General features: G+C 37.0%; 1 protein-coding gene across 23 annotated transcripts in view; it reads left to right on the top strand.

Annotated features, from left to right (window-relative positions):
- Positions 1 to 20,129, top strand: part of KMT2C (lysine methyltransferase 2C) — a 298,088-nt gene that overhangs the window by 158,013 nt on the left and 119,946 nt on the right. For 20 of the 23 annotated variants that reach the window (XM_028846498.2, XM_077997775.1, XM_077997779.1 and 17 more), the window contains exons 9-14: positions 4,650 to 4,821; positions 6,659 to 6,773; positions 15,919 to 16,088; positions 16,557 to 16,708; positions 17,675 to 17,788; positions 18,681 to 18,758. In XM_028846498.2, the coding sequence (XP_028702331.2) occupies positions 4,650 to 4,821; positions 6,659 to 6,773; positions 15,919 to 16,088; positions 16,557 to 16,708; positions 17,675 to 17,788; positions 18,681 to 18,758 (801 nt within the window). The remainder of the gene's footprint in view (positions 1 to 4,649; positions 4,822 to 6,658; positions 6,774 to 15,918; positions 16,089 to 16,556; positions 16,709 to 17,674; positions 17,789 to 18,680; positions 18,759 to 20,129) is intronic. The other 3 variants (XM_028846502.2, XM_077997768.1, XM_077997778.1) reach the window with 1 other exon arrangement.

Raw genomic sequence — 20,129 nt, 5'->3', positions numbered from 1 at the left:
TTAATGTCTCTGGTTTACAGACATATGTGTTTCTAAATATGCATAGTTAATTTCTGACATGACACCAAAGCTGTCTAGTAGTATCGATAATCTTCTTATACATGACCTCCAAAAGGTTGTTTCAGTATTCCCACACATCTCCCTGACTGGGAGGGTTGGAACCAACCTCATTTGTTTGTGTAGTGCTTTTAAAGATTATTGTTTTTCACATAAGGAAGGCATATTAGGTGTTTTTGCACCGGATGTATTACATGGATGTTTTTCTTTGACTAATTTATTACCAATGATCCATAGTAATCCAGTAACACAGCAAGGTTGTCAGTAAGGAATTGGTGGAAATCATCATAGTTTAAAAAGTGAGCGGTGCCTCAAGCCTGTAATCCCAGCACTTTGGGAGGCCGAGACGGGCGGATCACAAGGTCGGGAGATCGAGACCATCCTGGCTAACACAGTGAAACCCCGTCTCTACTAAAAAATGCAAAAAAACTAGCCGGGTGAGTTGGCGGGCGCCTGTAGTCCCAGCTACTCGGGAGGCTGAGGTAGGAGAATGGCGTAAACCCGGGAGGCGGAGCTTGCAGTGAGCTGAGATCCGGCCACTGCACTCCAGCCTGGGCGACAGAGCAAGACTCCGTCTAAAAAAAGAAAAAAAAAAAAAAAGGGGGTTTTGTGACAGTGACAGTTGTCTTGTTGCAGAGTGGGCTTTGTTGTATAAACAGTGCTGTGCAGTGTAAATATAATGTGAGCAACATAAGTAATTTTTCTAGTCGGCATGTTAAAAAGAGTAAAAGGAAACATTTGGGAATAATTGTAATAAATTTTATTTAATTCAATCATCCAAAATAGTAATATTTCAAATTTTGAGAGACTTGACTTTTTTCCCCTATTAAGATTTTGGAATCCAGCGTGCATGTTATGTTTACTGCACACCTCAATTTGAACTAATCACATTTCACTTATTCAGAAACCACATGTCGCTAGTAGCTGCCATGGCAAGTTGAAGTGTCAGGGGAGCAAACTCTAGGAAGTTTCACAGAAGCATTTTAGTGTTCCTAGGAAAGTATAATAGAAAAATGAATTGATTATCTGATAATTAGTTTCTGATAATTAGTTGAGTATTCCCCTAATTTTTAAACAGTTTTAAGGTGAGCAAAAAGAGATCAATTTTTAAATGTACATGTTTTGAAAGATAAATACTGGTACTCTTTAAGAAAAATAAATTATCCCAATTATGTCCTTTCTATCAAAAATGAACTAATTTATGACGCTTTCATTTTTAGATTAATGATTTATTTTAAATGCCTGTCACCTTAGGAGCCATTTAAAAGTGATTTTAGCAGTTAAGTCCTTCACTTAAAATATGTTCAATAAGACTTGATTCATGTTAGGCAGTTGGGGATACAAAGTTAAAAAAGTTAAGGCCCCTGTCCTTCAAGGATTCACAGAGTTGTGCTGTAATTAATTGATTATGTAACAGAAGTTTCTTATAAGCATATGGGAAAACGTAATATTCAACAACTAAATGGATAATATTTGGGTGTGGTAATAGGTATTCAGGAAATAATGTGCAGAGTTTGTTTTTGAGACAGAGTCTCACTCTGTCGCCCAGGCTGGAGTGCAGTGGCGCAAACTCCAGTTACTGCAGCCTCCACCTCCCGGGTTCGAGCGATTCTCCTGCCTCAGCCTCCTGAGTAGCTGGGACTACAGGTGTGTGCCACCATACCCTGCTAATTTTGTGTTTTTAGTAGAGATTGGGTTTCACCGTGTTGGCCAGGCTGGTCTCGAACTCCTGACCTCAAGTGATCCACCTGCCTTGGCCTCCCAAAGTGCTGGGATTATAGGCATGAGCCACCGTGCCCAGCCATGAGCAGAGTTTTGAAGGCTGCAAGCTCGACAGAAACACAAAATTTCAAGCAGAGGGAACAGAATGTGTGCGACCACACAAACATGAATAGCAGGTTATGTGAGGTGCGTGGCAGACAACCCACCATGACCACACAATAGGGAGTTGTTCTGAGATTCAGTCGGAAAGGGAGATAAGGGCCTTTTTGCTTTATACTTGAAAATTCTGATTTTCTTTTAGGTGAAAAATGAGGTATTGGTAGAGTTTTAATTTATACAGAGGTTAACAGATTTACATTTTTGAAAGATTGTTCTGGATGTGTAGAAAATGATTTAGAGAGGATGTCAGAACCATAACTATGGATGGTTTGATGCAGAAGATAATGCAATTAGCAAGACAGAATATTAGGTAGGTACAAAGGTAATTGCGGTCTTTGCCATTAAAAGTAATGTCAAAAACTGCAATTACTTTTGCACCAACTTAGTATGCTAGACTAAACTATAAACATATAAGGAAGAATGATGTATGTATAGGAAGTTTAATACATAAGAATTGGGATCTGGCTGGATGTGTTGGGTCAGGTCCGAGTTCTGTGTCAACAATGATACTAAGGTTTCTGCCTTTATCCATTCTTGAGAAAAATGGATGATGTTTTGGTTTTTTAAAAAAGTTTCACTTTTGAGCAGTTGAGTTTGAATGTTATTAGAACATCTGGCTATTGAGATCCAGTAAGACTTGAAGAATAAAGGTTTGGGGCTTACGAAAGAATTCTAGGGCCAATAGTATAGATTTGGGAATCATGGTGGCATTTTATGGTGTGAGAGTTGATGTGATCACAAAGGGAAACTATGGGGGATTAGGAAAGAAGGAAAAGGATGAAATCCTAAGAAACTCCAGCATTTAGAAAGATTGCATAGGTACAAAAGCCAGCCAACAAAGGTGGATGAGACGAAAGTAGGGGAAAACCTAAGGAGAAATTGGGAGAGAGTTGCCATGATAGAAACTAAGGAAGGGGGCATTTTAATGTGGAAGTGGTTAGAAATGCAAATGCTACAAAGTGCAAAAAAAAACCAAAGACTAAAACGTAGCCATCTGGTTTCCTGTGTGCATTGGCAGCCTCACTCAAGTAGCTTCAGATGAGTAGTAGGTGCTAAGCCAGCCTCTGTGAAATGTATCAGAGGTCCAGCCAGCGTCCAAATTTTGAAGCCGGTTTTTTGGTAACTGCCCTCAAGCGAGGAATTATTTTTACATTTTTAAAAGCGTGTAAATAAAAACAAAAAGTAGACTTTTTGTCAGAGACTGCTGTGGCTCACAAAGCCTAAAATATTTACTATCTGGCCCTTTTCAGGAAAAGTTTGCAGACTCCTGTACAAATAAAGGAAATATATTTTTACTCTGTTTTAAGATGCTTGACTGGAAAAGAAAGGACGTATGAGTCAGAGAGGAATTGATAGGACTGACCAAACCTTCCAAAAATGGAAAAAAGGCTGAGTGCAGTAGCTCACACCTATAATCACAGCACTTTGGGAGGCTGAGGCAGGAGGATTGCTTGAGCTCAGGAGTTTGCGACCAGCCTGGGCAATGTGGCAAAACCCCGTCTCTACTAAAAATATAAAAATTAGATGGGTGTGGTGGCACATGCCTGTAATCCCAGCTACTGGGGAGGCTGAGGCATGAAAATCCCTTGAACCTGGGAGGCAGAGGTTATAGTAAGCCGAGATCATGCCACTGCACTCTAGCCTAGGTGACAGAGTGAAACTCGGTCTCAAAAAAAAGGAAAAAAAATGGTTCATAGACTTTGTGATACTTGTTAAATACAGGCATATTTATATATATTATCTAAGGTTGGTATGATATGCTTGACTGGAAAAGAAAGAACATATGAGTCAATAATAGGAATGATCAAACCCTCAAAAAATGAAAAGATTCATATACTTTGTGATACTTGTTATATACAGGCATTTTTTTTATATATTATCTAAGATTGGTATGATTTTAGAATTATTTTCCTTCTTATTTTTCAATATGCATAAGTTTAATTGTATATTTGGCAGGGCACTTTATCCTTATATTTATTTTCTGTTTTATATGTTAAAAGAACTGTTAGTACATTTTGTTTTAATCCACATTTAGGGATGGATGATGTCCATAATTATGTGGATTTTAATGCTTTTACAACTAGAAATTAATATAGATGAATATATAATTTAGTATATTAAGTAATTGTTTATGTATGAATGTGTAGCTTCTGTCTTTAATGTTCTTCTACACAAGACATTTTCCAGTAATTAAAAAAAGCCCTTATGTGATTTGAATAGTCTGTTTATGCTTAAGAAGCATCTTAGTTTAATTGATACTAACGTTTCTTGATTTTGTCTCTTACCTGATTTTGTAATTTCAAAATAAATTTAACATTCAAAGAAAATGTTTATGTTATACTGCAAAGTGTTTCTCAGTTGGTATTTTCCTTGTTTGATTCTTTCCAATCAGCATATATTGAGCATTAATTAGGTATCCAGCATTATCATTGGCATTAGGAATAGAAAATTAAAGAACTGCTTATGGTCTCAAGTAGATATAGCCACAAATAATTGCAAAACTATACGATTAAATTTAATGTGGTTACATTTAGATTAAATTCCCTAGTGTTTTTATTGATACCTCTTTCTGATTAGATGACAATTCAATGTGAATAACTTCAAATGTCTGAAAGGTTCATGATGCAAATCCTTTCAAATGATTTTACTGTAAAGTCAGAAAAAGTTTAAATTCTTATACAATAATTTCATTGTTTTACTGTTAATTATAGCAAAGGAAGATGCAAACTGTGCAGTGTGCGACAGCCCGGGAGACCTCTTAGATCAGTTCTTTTGTACTACTTGTGGTCAGCACTATCATGGAATGTGCCTGGATATAGCGGTTACTCCATTAAAACGTGCAGGTTGGCAATGTCCTGAGTGCAAAGTGTGCCAGAACTGCAAGTAAGTTTTAATTTCAATTCAAAGCTGTGTATTGAGTTTAAGAGGGATCCTATTAATAGGTGCTAAAGGTTTGTGTAGTATAATAAAGGTTGTTCATATTTTAGCTATATTCATTCAGAGTGACTTCATCATACTTTAAAACATTACTGGATATTAACATTTATATTATTTTGAAAGAAGTTTAAACAAAACTGATTTTAATAATTTAAATTGCTCTGATTGTCTAAAAAGCTAATTTAAATTTGCCAACAATTTAAAAAATAAGCGATGTTAACAATTTAAAACATGCATTAGAAGAATAAAGCAGCTTTTCTTAAGGGGGACTGGGGAGGAGATTTAATAGGATTTAAACCTCTAACTACAGAAGTAGAAGAATTAGAGTTGAACCAAAAAATCAGTCATGTGTTTGAATTTCCATTCCAGGAAGGACAGTTTCTATTATTTTAATGTACATCTGCATCTCTCTAAAAGCCACCTTGAGTAGGTCCTGGTCAGCATAATTCCAAAATGAAATGTGTGGCATTTACAAATTTGTAAGGGGGTTATCTTTTCCTATTGTATTTAATCTCTTGGTCATTTCTCCAGTCTTTTCTGTGATTTCCCCTTGCACCCCCATGATTCTAATGACCTCGATGATTTGGGGATGTTACCAGCATCTTCATTTACAGGCTGAGGATTTTTGTTGTAACCAGCAAGAATTATGCCCAACTGCCATGATCAGTCTGTTTTTATTATTTAATTTGATAAGAAATAAGCATTGATATCTTAGAGTTATGTGACATAAATAGGACTACATACCTTCATATTTTGGTAAAAATTAGATAAAATATCAGTAAACATTTATTTGATACCTTGTATCTGCACTCAGTTTCTTGGGAAGAATTGAAAGAACTTGAAGGAAGAGTGCTTTTTCTCCAAGATCTTTCCATGTAGCTGAAGAGATAAAACGTGACTTTTTATGTAGAGGTTGAACTGAATAATAACTGGAGGCCAACTGACCCATCTTCCTGTTGACTTCTATTTATCCCCCAGATTTCGTTCAGAGATTCCTCTCTCAACTCTTCTTGCATTCCCCATTTTTTCTTTTCCCTCCTCTTGACATTAAAATCATAGTATCTGAAAGTGATTAATAGTCAAAAATCTCAACAGAGATAATGCTATCGGACAGGGGCCTAATCTTTGGGGGCAGAAGAGTGTTTAGAGAAAGGTTTTAGGTTTTCAACTGTAATTCTTAATAATTATGACAAAGTTTGTATTTTGAAATAATTATTCAGCATTTAATTGCTTAATAGACATTCTAAGCACTTGAACCTGCATTACGTTTAATTCTCACAGTAATCTTTTTTATTCCCGTTTTATACCTGAAACTCAGAGAGCTTTAGTCTAAGTTGTTCAGTGACACAGCTAGAAAACAGCAGCCTGAATACAAACAGAAATCTGATGCCAAACTTGATCATCTTTACATTATATGACAGTGTCTTTTCAAGATTTGTTCCTTTCCACACAGTAGCACCTAGCAGTTATAGCGCCTTCCTCTCGAAAGTTATATTCTAAAAGAAAAGACCAGAGGCTATTCATCTTGCCTTAACTCTTCCTCCTTTGCATGAATCCTAAAATGGCTAGAGCAAGTTAACCATAAGTGAGCATTGAGTAAAGATTACCATTTAGGAGGTAATCCTTATGGCAGGGTTACCTCTGTTATTATCTGCAGAGACAAAACAGATACTGAGGTATTTATGAACTGTGCAATTCCCAGGACTGATTATTTTCATGATTACTTATGTTACAAAACGTAAGTTTAAAGATAAGGCATCATTAATGCTATCTTATTTTTTAGACAATCGGGAGAAGATAGCAAGATGCTAGTGTGTGATACGTGTGACAAAGGGTATCATACTTTTTGTCTTCAACCAGTTATGAAATCAGTACCAACTAATGGCTGGAAATGCAAAGTAAGTTGTTTATTTTTTTAAAATCCTCTGTATGTTTTATATAGAGAACGGACAAATCGGATACCTATTCAAATCTATACATTACCATCAGCTTTTTAAAAAACAGCTTTATTGACTTATAATTGACATACAATAAACTGTACACTCTTCAAGATAGTGAACATAGTCATCACCGCCAAAAGTTTCATGGTGCCTGTTGGCTTGCTTTGCGGCTGTTCAAACACCTCTGTCTTCCCAGTCTGCTTTTCTACTATAGATTAGTATTCACTTCCTAGAATGTTTAATAAAAGCTTCATATAGTATATACTCGTTTTTGGTCTGGCTTCTTTAACTCAGTGTAATTATTTTGAAATTCGTCTATATTGCTGCACAGGTCAGTAGTGGTTCTTTTTTATTACTGAGTGCTGGAGATACCACAATTTGTTTATTGAATCACCTGTTGGTGAACATTTGGGTTGTTTAAAATTTTGAGCTATTATAAAATATGCCGATGAACTTATTAACTTACTTCCTATCTCACTTGGCTTCTGCCCCTCCAGGGTGAGGTGTTCAGAGCTGGGTGGGGGGCAGTGGGGTGGTGGAGATGGCCCTTGGAATCCGAGGTGTGGTTTAGCTTTGAAGCTTAGTCTTCCTGGGCTACTGGTGTTAAGAGGTTGAGGGATGGAGATGACCCTCAGGTGCTGCATGGGCCTGGAGTGGGTTTTTCCTGGAGCTGGAGAGGGCCTGATGGCCCGTGCGCGGGAGTGGAAGGCACAGCGTCGTCATTGCCCTTCTTGGAATTGCTTTTTCTAGTGAGGAGGCGGTGGGCCTGGGAAAGGAAGGTGATGTGGCCAGAACCTCAGGTTCCCGAGGTGGGCGGGCGGGGGGAGGGGTGGAGGATGGGGAGGAGGTGGCTGCAGAAGCAGAGATTCCGCACCTGCGCCCTGCCCCTGCCAGTGAGGTTTGGACCTAGAGCTGAAAGCCGTATTACCAGGTTCTATTGTGGTCTTCAGCAAGTTCTATTAGGCTTCTGCCTGAGTGGTGGGGATTGAGGGGAGGGGCCTTCTCTCCTGGGGAAAAAAAGAGCTGCTGGGTAAGTGTGCTCAGCTGTGGCTACCTGGGAAGTGGAGCCTGAGGGCTGAAGAATTGTGATGACCTCTGGCCTGCTTCCTCAGGTAGTTCAGATTCCTTCTCTTGCTGAATGACTTATTGGAAAGGAAAAACTCTGCTGTTTGACTGATTTGCATATTTATACTCTTCACTCAGTTCCTCAACTTGCCTTTTTACTTCTAATACGAAGTTGAATTTGTAATTCATTTTCTTTCCTTCCCTAAGGAAAAAGGACATTTAAGACGATAAGTTTACCTTAGGCTATAGCTTTGGCTGAAGCCAAATTTATTGTATTTGTAACTTTATGTATGTATATACCTTACAGAACAGCTTTATCTTTTTTTAAGTTGTGCTGAAGTATGTTAATTTATGCTTTAATTTCATTTAATCAGATAATTTAAAGTAGGTTTTTTTAAATAAATGTTTTGATACTTGAAGCAGTGACTTTTTAAAGGTGTAGCATTTGTGTTTATTAATTTCATTTAGTTAGATGAAGTCCTTTTACCTTATTTTTGACATGTTGATTTAACGAGTTGTTACAATTGACCACTATTAATTGTTCCTATCAGTTTATCATATTTTTAAACAAATACCTTGTGGCTGTTATTTAGCAAGTAGGTCAGGCCAGTGTTAGTATGTTGTGCTTTTTGCCAGTATAAAATTGTTCTTTATTCTATGTAATGTGTTTTTTGTTGAGGGATCAGGAAGGGCAGGTATTTTGTCTTGCCTGACACTATGGCCACGTAGGGTGTTAGTTTGCCAGTTGAATAGTTATCTTTTCACATCTTTTTATTTTGGATTCTTTTGTGTTATTTTAAATGTATCTTTTGAAAAGCTTAATAGAGGTATCTGGATTGATGGTTGTAATTGAAATGCTTGGCTATTTTGAGGCAAAATTGTTCATACAATTTCTTTCTATTTTTCTCTTCTTTTACTTCCCGCAATGATTTATAATTCAGAATCTCATTTTGTGAATGTAAGTGATTATGAATGTTAAATATATAAATTTTCTCCTCTCCCCTTCCCCACCGAAAATGAAGTTTTTATTCCCCTTTTCTCTGTTTGATTTGATTAACCTAGATTATAAACCTTGACACAATTTTCTTGCAAAAAATATATTTCCTCTGTTAATTCCAACTTTACCCTCAATCTTTTGGAGTCTTGGTTATGTTCCTTTAAAAAGAATTATAAATTTTCTGAAACCCTACATGTCTGAAAGAGACTGTTCCCTTTAGACTATAAGAATTTGGCATAGTATAATGTTTCATATTACAAATTTTTCTTTTTTATACTCTGAAAACATTTTCTTCAGTTTTTTCATTTATGCTGTCACAAGAAAAATCTTACTTTAAAAAATTTAATCATAATCCTTTTTTTCCTTCCTGAAAGCTTTGGGAGATGTGTGTGAGTCCCTGTCCCCCCCGCCCCAACACCTTTTTAAAAATATATATTTACTTAAAAAATTACCTTCTTTACACTTTCTAATAGCATCTAGTAACTGCTGGATAATTTTTGTCTCCTGCTCTTAATCATCTTTATTACGGTTTTCATTATCTTGAGAACTAGTAGAGAATTCTGGGTTTCTTTCTTTCTCAGCTTGTTGTGTCTCCCCTTTGGTGTGCTCCTTTCTAATTTGCTCTTTGTAATCTGCTGTTCTCTTTCAGAGTGACAGAATTACATAATTTCTGGGAATACTATTGGGTACTTAATCTTTTTATTCTGTTCTTTGAAGGCACTATAATGTGGTGGTTAAAAGCTTATGCTGTGGAGTCAAATTTCAGCTTCTTCAATTATTAAATTTATGATCTTTGGCTACCTATATAACTTCCGTAAGTCAGTGTATAGAAGGTTAATAGTAGTTACCTCACAGGGGTGTTGGATTTAATGAAGTGGTGTCTATAAAGTGCCCAGCACAATGCCTAACACAAAGTAAGCACAGAAACAGTTACCATAGAGTTTTTCATGGTTTGGAAGGTTTGTCCTTTGAACCATTTGAAGAATGATTGTATTTCTCTGCTGTTAAATTCTTCTGTAGTTCTCTCTGTAGTCTTGAGTCATAATTTGCTCATTTGTTTGCATTTAACATTTGAGTGTTTACTGTGTGTGAATATCACTGTGGTCAAGGCTGGAGATGTGGGGGCAAATCGGTGTGCCCCCAAGGGGCTGTCGGTCTAGTTTGGGGCTGCTCTCTAGTGAACTGGAGTCGGGGTGATCTTTTCAGGATCTTTATTGTAAACCAGTCGTTGTCAGATAGGTTTCTTTGTCCTATTTTTATCTCAAGAATGTCTGTCTGTTGGTGTGTTATGCATTTTTAGAAAATTTTTACTTGAAAATAAGTTCAAACTCTAAAAGTTGGAAAAAATAAAAATAATACCCGTATCCCATTTACTTAGATTCATCAGTTGTTAGCATTTCATTATCATTGGGCATGCCCTCACTTTGTGTGTGTATGTATGTGTGTGTCTCTATTCCCCCCAGTCCCCTACCATTTGAGGGTTAATTACATACCTTACGCCTTTTTACCACTATTTCAATATGTATTTCTTAATAATAGAAATATTCTTAAAAAATCACAATCCTGCTGTCAACTTCCTAAACTTACATCAGTGTAGTATGTTTAGCCGTATTCCAATTATGTCATTTGATCTTATGTCATTCATAACCTACCCCTTCCTCCAAGTAGGTTCTAGGATTTAGTTTTTGTCATTGGTATTTTTGAAGAATAGAGTTCTTCCCAATATACTTGTTTTTTTCTTTTTTCAAACAGAAATTTCCCCATTTTGTCTTTGATATTCCCTTATGATTAGATGAGAGGCATGCATTATTGGCCAGAATACTGCAAAGTGCTGATCCATCCTCAAGGTATCACAGCTGGAAGCATACATTATTCCACTTTCCCTCATGGGAATCACCTGGTCAGGCTGTTGCCCAATTTCTTCTTTTTCCCCCTCCTTTGTATCTAATAAAGCAGTATGTGAGGAGACACTTTAAGACCATGCAGATATCTTGCTTTTCCTCAGAACTTCCTTCTAGATTTTAAAAACTTACTCCCTAGGCCAGGGGTGGTGGCTCACGCCTGTAATCCCAGCACTTTGGGAGGCTGAAGCGGGCGGATCACTTGAGGTGAGCAGTTTGAGATCAGCGTGGCCAACATGGTGAAACCCTGTCTGTAGTAAAAGTACAAAAATTAGCCAGGCATGGTAGCGGCTGCCTGTAATTCCAACTACTCAGGATGCCGAGACAGGAGAATCGCTTGAACCCAGGAGGCAGAGGTTTGCAGTGAGCTGAGCTCATGCCACTGCATTCCAGCCTGGATGACAGAGATAGACTCCATCTCGAACAACAGCAACAAAAAACTTACTGCCTGATGATGCCATTTTAACCTGCTTTCATTTGGTTGCAAATGATGCATTTCCAGCTCTTAGCACTCCCACCACATTTACCAGTTAGCCCTCTGCTTTCTTTTGTAAGCAAGAATACTTCTTTCACATGTTAAACTTACTAATTATTGATATTGACTCATGAGCTCCTATTATCTTCAGTCAGTCATTTACAACTCATTACCTAATTATTTTTTGTGTTCACATGGTCCCATGTTTGCTGTCAGTTGCTCCTTCAAGCTGGTGCCAGTGTTCTGCCCTCACCACTTATGTGAACACTTCATTACTTTTTGGTATAACAAGATGTTACAAGCTCATCTTATACCTCCCATGCCCCAGTCCTGGATTCCTTTAGTGGGGAGTGGGTATTGGGTGTGCTCATTGCTACTGGAGGGTGTTTGCTTCTTCACCCTTTCACCTGGTGGTGTCAGGAAATACATGCATGTGTATACACTTACACAAGCTTTTCCAACCCATGGCCCGCAGGCTACATGTGGTCCAGGATGGCTTTGAATGTGGCCCAACAGAAATTCATAAATTTTCTTAAAACATTATGAGGTGTTTTTTTTTTTTGGGGGGGGTGTGCATAGCTCATCAGCTGTCATTAGTGTTAGTGTATCTTGTGTATGACCCAAGACAATTCTTCTTCTTTCAGTGTGGTCCAGGGAAGCCAAAAGATTGGACACCCCTACACTTCCATTTGTACACATAAATATTCATATACCCTTACATATACATAACTTAGAAATAATGAATTTACACCAGTACCCCCAGTTCTTATCCTTCTCCACTGAGTTCTTTGCCTTCTCATTCTTGCATGTCTGTTCTTCTACAATAAAAATTCTGGGTTGCAGCAACGTCAGCACATTTATTCAGTTGCTCCATCTAAAAAACAAATCTGCTTCAGTTTGCTCTCAGTAATAGATTTTATTCCCCTTTCTTTTCTTAGTGATTTAATTTTTTAAATATAGAAGATATTAGTATACTTTCAAAACTCAAAGCTATATAAAGTTTTGCTCAGAATTGTCACTGCCTCTTGTTTATTACTTATACCCCATTTCCTTCAACCTCTTGGAGGTAACTAACTTCATTGTTTTCTGTTTTAAACTTCCTGTTATTTTTCCTCTAAGAAGATATATTGCTCTTACTTTCACTGAAGGTAGCATGTTGTATATGTTCTTTTGCATGTTGCTGTTTTCATGTAATAAAATCTGGAAATCACTTCCAGGCAAGTTAGGCAAGTTCAAGAGATCTCATTCTGCTTTTAAACAACTGCATAGCACTCCACTGTGTATCTGTGCTATGGGTTACTCAACCAGTGGCCTGTGCTTTGGTATTTTGATAGTTTACAATATTTTGCATTATAAATGATTTTACAGTATGTATTTTTGAATTCTCAGGGACAAATCTATAGGGTAAATTCCTAGAAGTAGGATTATTGTCTCAGGAGTGTACGCATACGTAGCTTTGTTAGAAACTGTCAAATTTCCTTTCTTGGGGCTTATGGTACTTTGCATTGCTACTAGAGATGTATGAGAGAACTTTTCCTACATCTTTGCTAACAGGATGACTTGTTCAGCTTTTGAATGTTTGCCTGTCTTCTGGGTGAAAAGTGGTATATCAATGTAGTTTTAATTTTTGTTTCTCCTAAGAGTGAAGTTGATCGTTTTTCCATGTGTTTAAGGGTCAGTTTTTATTCCTTCTCGTGAATTGTCTGTTCATGTGTTTTGCCTGTTTTTGAAGATTTTGGCATTTTTTTCCCCTAAATTTAAGAGTTCTTTATAAGTTAGGGATGTAAGGCCTTCATCTGTGTTACATGATGCAAATATTTTCTGCTAGTTTATTTGTTCTTTTTTTTTTTTTTTTTTTTTTGCTTATTTGTTTGAGACAGTGTCTCACCCTGTCTCCCAGGCCATAGTACAGTAGTATGGTCATAGCTCGCTGTAGCCTTGACCTGGGCTCAAGCAATCTTCCTGCCTCAGCCTCCCGAGTTAGCTAGGAGTTATGTGTACCACCAAGCCCAGCTAATTTTTTGCTTTTGTAGAGACAGGGTCTCACTATGTAGTCCCAGCTACTCAGAAGACGGAGGTGGGAGGATCACTTGAGCCCAGGAGGTCGAGGCTGCAGTGAGCCGTGATCATGCCACTGTATTCTAGCCTGGGCTACAAAGCAAGACCATGTCTCCAAAACATAAATATATATATTTAGTGAGAGTTGATTGACATCTTGATTTTAAGACATCCTAACCAAGAACAAGGGATGTCTTCACAAGTTTGTTAAAGTCTAGTTTTGTGTCTTTTAGGAGTGTTTTATAATTGTCTTAATACTGATTTTGAACATTTAAGCTTATTCTTGAATATTTATTTTTCTGCTGTTATAAAGGGGGTTTTCTTACTTTCCTTTAACTGGTTATTTGTGTGTGTGAATTCTGTTGTCTTTTGCTTGCTAATTTTATATCCTAGTACTTTGTTGAATTCTTTTATTGAGTTTTTGAAAAATTTTCTAGGATGTTCCAACTCTATTTACAAATAGAGTTTTTTCTTTTCTTGGTCTTAATGTCTCTGCTTTCATTTATTTCCATGTTTGCATTGGCTCCAGAAACATGTTAAAATAGTAGTGGCGATAGTAGGCACCCTTGCTTTTTCCTGTCCTTAGTGGGAATACCTCTAGGGTTCCCCCATAAAATAAGGTATTGCCTTTAGAATTGAAGTATTTATGTTGATCACGTTAGAGAAATACCCATCCATTTTTACTTTCTCAAGAGTTATTAGGAATGGGTTTTGATTCTTCCCAAAGACTTCTTTCTTTAAGCATCTGTTGCATTGAAATGATTTTTTTCTCCTCCCTTCTAATTTGTTAAACTTTATTAATGGGTTTTTCTAATATTAAATATCTTTGAATTTCTTGTATAAACTCCACCTGGGCATAGTTATTATTTTCTTAACGTGGTATTGATCTGTTTGATAGTATTTTATTTAGGATTGTTTTTCTTTTCTCCTTCTCATTCGATAAAGGATAATACATTCTTTTAAAAAAATATGTATATGTAGTCAAAAGATGGGGTCTCAGTGTGTCGCCCAGGTTGAATTCTACCTCCTAGGCTCAAGAGATCCTTCTGCCTCAGCCTCTCAAATAGATGACACCACAGTTCTGTGCCACCATGCCCAGCTATTTAGTATTTTTTCCCTCAGTATTTTAAAGTGCATTCATTTTAATCTTTAAGACTTCTGATCTATGGTTCCTAGTAGTTTCTCTTTTTAAGTGAGCATCCCTTTCATATCAGCCCAGTAGCACAGAAAGATAAAGTTCCTTTTTATTGATGTTTTAGATTAGAAATTTGGGGTGGGTAATGAGAGCCCCACAATTTATTAACCTTATCCCCAGGATTTTAAGGCTGACTAGCTCACAGGCACAGAAGTAGTTTTGGCTGGCCTCTGGTTGGCCTTTTACTTCATAAACGATTCTAATTTGGTAAGGATAGGACCACTCCCTCTATTCTAAAAACATGAAGGGCCATCATTGGACTTTGATGTGGAGCAATTTATTTTCACATTTTCAGACACCAAGTCACATGGAGTTGGCCATGCTCTGTGTTTGCCCACCCACCATGGCAGTCTCGCATTGTTGCCCAGGCTTGAATGTAGTGGCGTGATAGCTCCCTGCAGCCTCAGACTCCTGGGCTCAAGCTGTCCTCCTGCCTCAGCTTCCCAAGTAGCAGGGACTACAGGTGTGCACCTCCATGCCTGGCTAATTTAAACTTTTTTTTTTTTTTGTAGAAAAGGGGTGTTTTGTCTTCTTGCCCAGGTTGGTCTCGAATCCCTGGCTTCATGCGATCCTCCCATCTTGGCCTCCCAAAGTGCTGGGATTACTGACATCAACCTGTCGCACCAGGCTGGCCATGCTATTGTTTTAAGAGAGAGTTCTTTAGTTTTAGTTTTTAGTTCTTAAGCTACCAAGAAGCAAGAAGAATGCTATATGTAGTAACACCATTTTGCTTTCTGCAGTGTAATAGGTTGAGTAGACTTACTCCACAAAAATTACTTCCTGATCCTAGAATATGTTTCTTTTTTTGAGTTTTGGGTTGCTGTCTTTTTGGTTTCATCTCTTCCACCTATATGTTTTCCTGGATATCCCCATTCCCTTATTTACATTTTCCTGGAGATTTCAGTGCAGATTTTGTGAGGTCACATCAGACATTGAAAACAGCTTTTTAAAAGGTGTATACCCAGGCACAGTGGCTCACACCTGTAATCCCAGCACTTTCAGAGGTTGAGGCAGGCAGATCACTTGAGGTCAGGAGTTGAAGACCAATCTGGCCAACATAGTGAAACCCTGTCTTTACTAAAAACACAAGAATTAGCTGGGCGTGGTGGCGCACACCTGTAGTCCCAGCTACTCAGGAGGCTGAGGCAGGAGAATCACTTAAACCCAGGAGGCAGAGGTTGCAGTGAGCCAAGATTGCACCACTGCACTCCAGCCTGGGCAACAAAGTGAAAGTCCATCTCAAAAAAAAAAAAAAAAAAAAAAAAAAGCCTATACCCTCAATTAGTGTCATGAAAATAAAAGCTAAACGTACAATCCACAAATGATTCATGACTTTTTTAAAGGTTTACATCAGAACTACAATTACAAATGCATAACAAAGTGTTTTTGTTTTTGTTTTTCCTCGTGTTTAGAATTGCAGAATATGTATAGAGTGTGGCACACGGTCTAGTTCTCAGTGGCATCACAATTGCCTGATATGTGACAATTGTTACCAACAGCAGGATAACTTATGTCCCTTCTGTGGGAAGTGCTATCATCCAGAATTGCAGAAAGACATGCTTCATTGTAATATGTGCAAAAGGTAAGAAGATAGTTATTCTATTCAGTTGTTTTGTCAGTTGTTTTATTCATGTGGTCATTTGCTCTACCATCTTACAGCTTCTAAGTTTTTATCACTGTAGCAATTCCATCAGTACTGATTGCTGTTATAGATGGAATTAAATGATGGTTTTGAGTCTCAAAGGCATAAGGAAGTAAATGGGCAAAAGATAAGACCAGACCACATCAGAAATGAGCACTGATAGGGAAAGTAAAGAAAAAATAGCTTAAAAATGTCAAGTAAAAAATACGGCAGCATCTCTAGTGACATCCACAGATGTCCTTTAAAAAAATCCTTTAAAAAACCTTTGTCAGTTAGCAACCCCTCTAACGTCTCTCCTCTCATCCTTAATTAACCATTTTCATATCTAGCTTTTCAGCAATGCCTTCTCTTTACCTAGACAATAACTTGACGTGAGAAACTTTTATTTAAGTATGCTTATCACTGCAGGTGGGTTCACCTAGAGTGTGACAAACCAACAGATCATGAACTGGATCCTCAGCTCAAAGAAGAGTATATCTGCATGTATTGTAAACACCTGGGAGCTGAGATGGATCCTTTACAGCCAGGTGAGGAAGTGGAGATAGCTGAGCTCACTACAGGTAAACTTGAGAATGATTTTTTTTTTTTTTTTTGTAATGTTGTGCCAATGTGTCACCAATATATTGCTTTAATCAAGAAGAGAGGATCCTGTATTCCAGATTCCATCTTGTTCTCAGTTTCTCAACTTTTAAATGTATTTGTTATGTTGGTCATCTCTGAATCTGATGGCTAAAATCGAATGTAACTTAAGATAGTTTTTTTAGTATTTGAATTCCAGGTCTATCATGCTTTCCTTCACTTGTGTTCTTTAAGCCGACAGTGGAAGTTCCCCAGTCTTTGGGTTTGCTTAGTTTGTTCTTTATAATGTGAGTTTTCTCTAAGCGTGTTGTAGTTTTGTAATGTCCTTTTTAAGTTAATTATCACCTCTTCAGCCCAAGATTTTGTTCAGGTATGGAATAGTTTTAGTAGTAGCCTACTGTTATAAACATGAGTCTTGGAGCATAAAGGAAATAGAACTGCTCACCAGATTGTTTTTCATTTTCATCACTACGAGTGGTAGCTTTTATAAAAGTTCTCTTTATCATACCCTTTATCAAAAGGGTAACTAAGCATCTTAACTACTAACGTTTCATTTCCAGGATGCCATCAGTATTTAGTTTTGAAATACCCTTTTAAAATAATGTGCCAGTTACCTTTTTAAAAAAATTGTTTTAGAGATGGGTTCTCACTATGTTGGCCTGATTGGTCTTGAACTCCTGGCTTCAAGTGTTTCTTCCACCTTGGCTTCCCAAAGTGTTAGGATTACAGGTGTGAACTACCACACGTGGCCCACCTTTTGATGTATTATAATTTTCATGTTTTTAAAAAATGTAAATATATATGTGGTTCAAAAGAGAAAAATCTGAAGAAAAACTTACAGCGTTTTTGATGATTTGCCCTTACTCATACAAAAATCATAATTGTTGACTTAATGAACAACAAAAAAAACTCATTCTGAGCTAAAGAATTAATAATGTTTTGTTAAGATTATAACAATGAAATGGAAGTTGAAGGCCCTGAAGATCAAATGGTATTCCCAGAGCATGCAGTTAGTAAAGATGTCAACGATCAGGAGTCCACTCCTGGAATTGTTCCAGATGGTAAGAATATTTAATGGATATACTCTGTTTTTGAAGAGAATGTGTATGTACAATAAATATGTGAATATTGACTAAAACTTCAGTAAATAAAAACCAAGATGCAGTCACTTAGGAAGAGTTTTTTAGTAAAATAATCTTAGACAAATAATAGGAGAAACGACATGCGTATATTTGTAGTTCAGCTATCATCTAGATTTAATCATAAGTACTTCGTTAAGGTATCAAGTGATTTTTCGTTAAAAAGCAATTTGTGTTTTTATTTCTTTAGTTGTAGTTGCTAAGTAGAGCTGTTGATGATGACGAGATGTTTCATGCTAAGATAATGAAAAATTTGCTGTATTGGATCATCTCAGCAGTCCTATTGAGGGTTATTTCACTGATTTCCATGATATTTCAATTAAACTTTTTGTAGTACATATTGATAAAAGCTATTACTGTACTTGCAGAATTAATAAGAGACCTTGTCGGGGGAAAATTACTTACTACATTTAATCACAGGCTCATTTGAAAGTCTTTGGTGTTGTATGTGGAGTTCTATGTTCAATTATATAGTATGCGTAAAAAGTACAATGTATACATAAAAAGCCACTGAGATATTTTGAAATTTATTAAGTTCACATATAACAACTCTCATTAAAAGTTATTTTCTATAATCTTCCTCGTGAGGTCTAGTTGTTAAAGAAAAAGAGAAAAAGACAAAAAAATTTTACCATAGTGCAAAGACTTCTAATTTTGTCTTCATAACTTACTAACAAGTGGTACAATGTTTCATGCTTATATTGGAAATTGACATTTAGTAGAATAAAACTCTTTACTTAAATTACTGTTGAGGGAACAGCGTTACAAAAATTTTGACTCCTTCTTAGAGATTTTATAAATGTGTTACTCACAGCAGTTCAAGTCCACACTGAAGAGCAACAGAAGAGTCATCCCTCAGAAAGTCTTGACACAGATAGTCTTCTCATTGCTGGTAAGCAGTATGTTCATATTATCTAATTTGATTGAGTTACAAGATAATGTCTTTATGTTACAAGGTAATGTCTTTATTCCAAAGACATTTTTGCAATTGCTGTATGTATACACATTACAGTAACTAAATCTTTTAGTTAAGAGATTCTGGATCTAAAGAGACAGTAGATCTAAAGGAGGTTAGTTTCTCTTGAAAGAGTTTTTTTTTGGGGGGGAAGAGGGTTGGGGGAGGCGGTTGTGGTTAAAAATATATTGTACTATCAGATCTGTTATTTGGTAGTTTTCTTTTATCCTTAGCTGTAGTCTTTCAATAAAGTGAGAAAGAAGATGAGATTTCAGTTTGATATCAGAACATGTATAGGCCTGGGCAATATAGTGAGACCCTGTCTCTACAAAACACAAAAAATTAGCCGGGCGTGGTGGCAGGCGCCTGTAGTACCAGCTACTCGGGAGGCTGAGGCAGGAGAATGGCATGAACTCGGGAGGCAGAACTTGCAGTAAGCCGAGATTGCGCCACTGCACTCCAGCCTGGGCGACAGAGCAAGACTCTGTCTAAATAAATAAATAATTAATTAATAAAAGTATCTGGGCATGGTGACACATGCCTGTAGTCCCAGCTGCTTGGGAGGCTAAGGTGGGAAGATCACTTGAGCCCAGGAGGTTGAGGCTGCAGTGAGCCATGTTTGTGCTACTGCACTCCAGCTTGGGTGACAGAGTGAGACCCTGTTTCAAAAAAAAAAGAACATAGATAAATTTTAGTCACTGATTGGTAAATGAGGATGGTAGTGTCTTTTTACTATAACTTAAAAATTACCTTGATGAGATTTGGAATAAATGCTTTTTATCTTCAGCGGTCCTACTTTATAGAACCACTTATAGCTCATGTCAGTTGCACCTCTAACGTTTAAGCAAGATTGACTTAAAGGTTTAACATGCTGGTATCCTCATTTAAAATTTACCAGCCAGTGACTGTATTTTCTGATATCTAAGTTTATAGATTTCCTAAGATTAGTCTTTTAAGTTATAGACTGATGAGGAACAAGGATTATATCCAAAGAATGTTTTGGGTAGGTTGGCAGGTATGGTTAAGCAAAATAAATATTGGTGGTTAGTAAATCTTTTCTGTCTGTGCTTTTGAGTCTATAGTAACTTTGTTACATCTGGGTATCTGCTATTAGAAAATGCCTTCACATTCTAGGTCAGTCTTTACTTTTTAACTTAGGTATCTCACATAACATGATTGATCCTCATTTTCTTAACTAAAAAATGAGTATGAGAACTTTTCCTGTATAATTTTCAGTCCTTTTGGAAGTACTTAAATTGTAAAACATCATGTTTTCATGTGTGGGGCTGATTCTAATCCATAAATCCT

This window comes from Macaca mulatta, chromosome 3 (genome assembly GCF_049350105.2).
Source record: "Macaca mulatta isolate MMU2019108-1 chromosome 3, T2T-MMU8v2.0, whole genome shotgun sequence".
NCBI lineage: Eukaryota > Metazoa > Chordata > Mammalia > Primates > Cercopithecidae > Macaca > Macaca mulatta.
The sequence above is the reverse complement of the archived record's forward strand: the minus strand, read 5'-3'. Positions and strand labels throughout refer to the sequence as shown.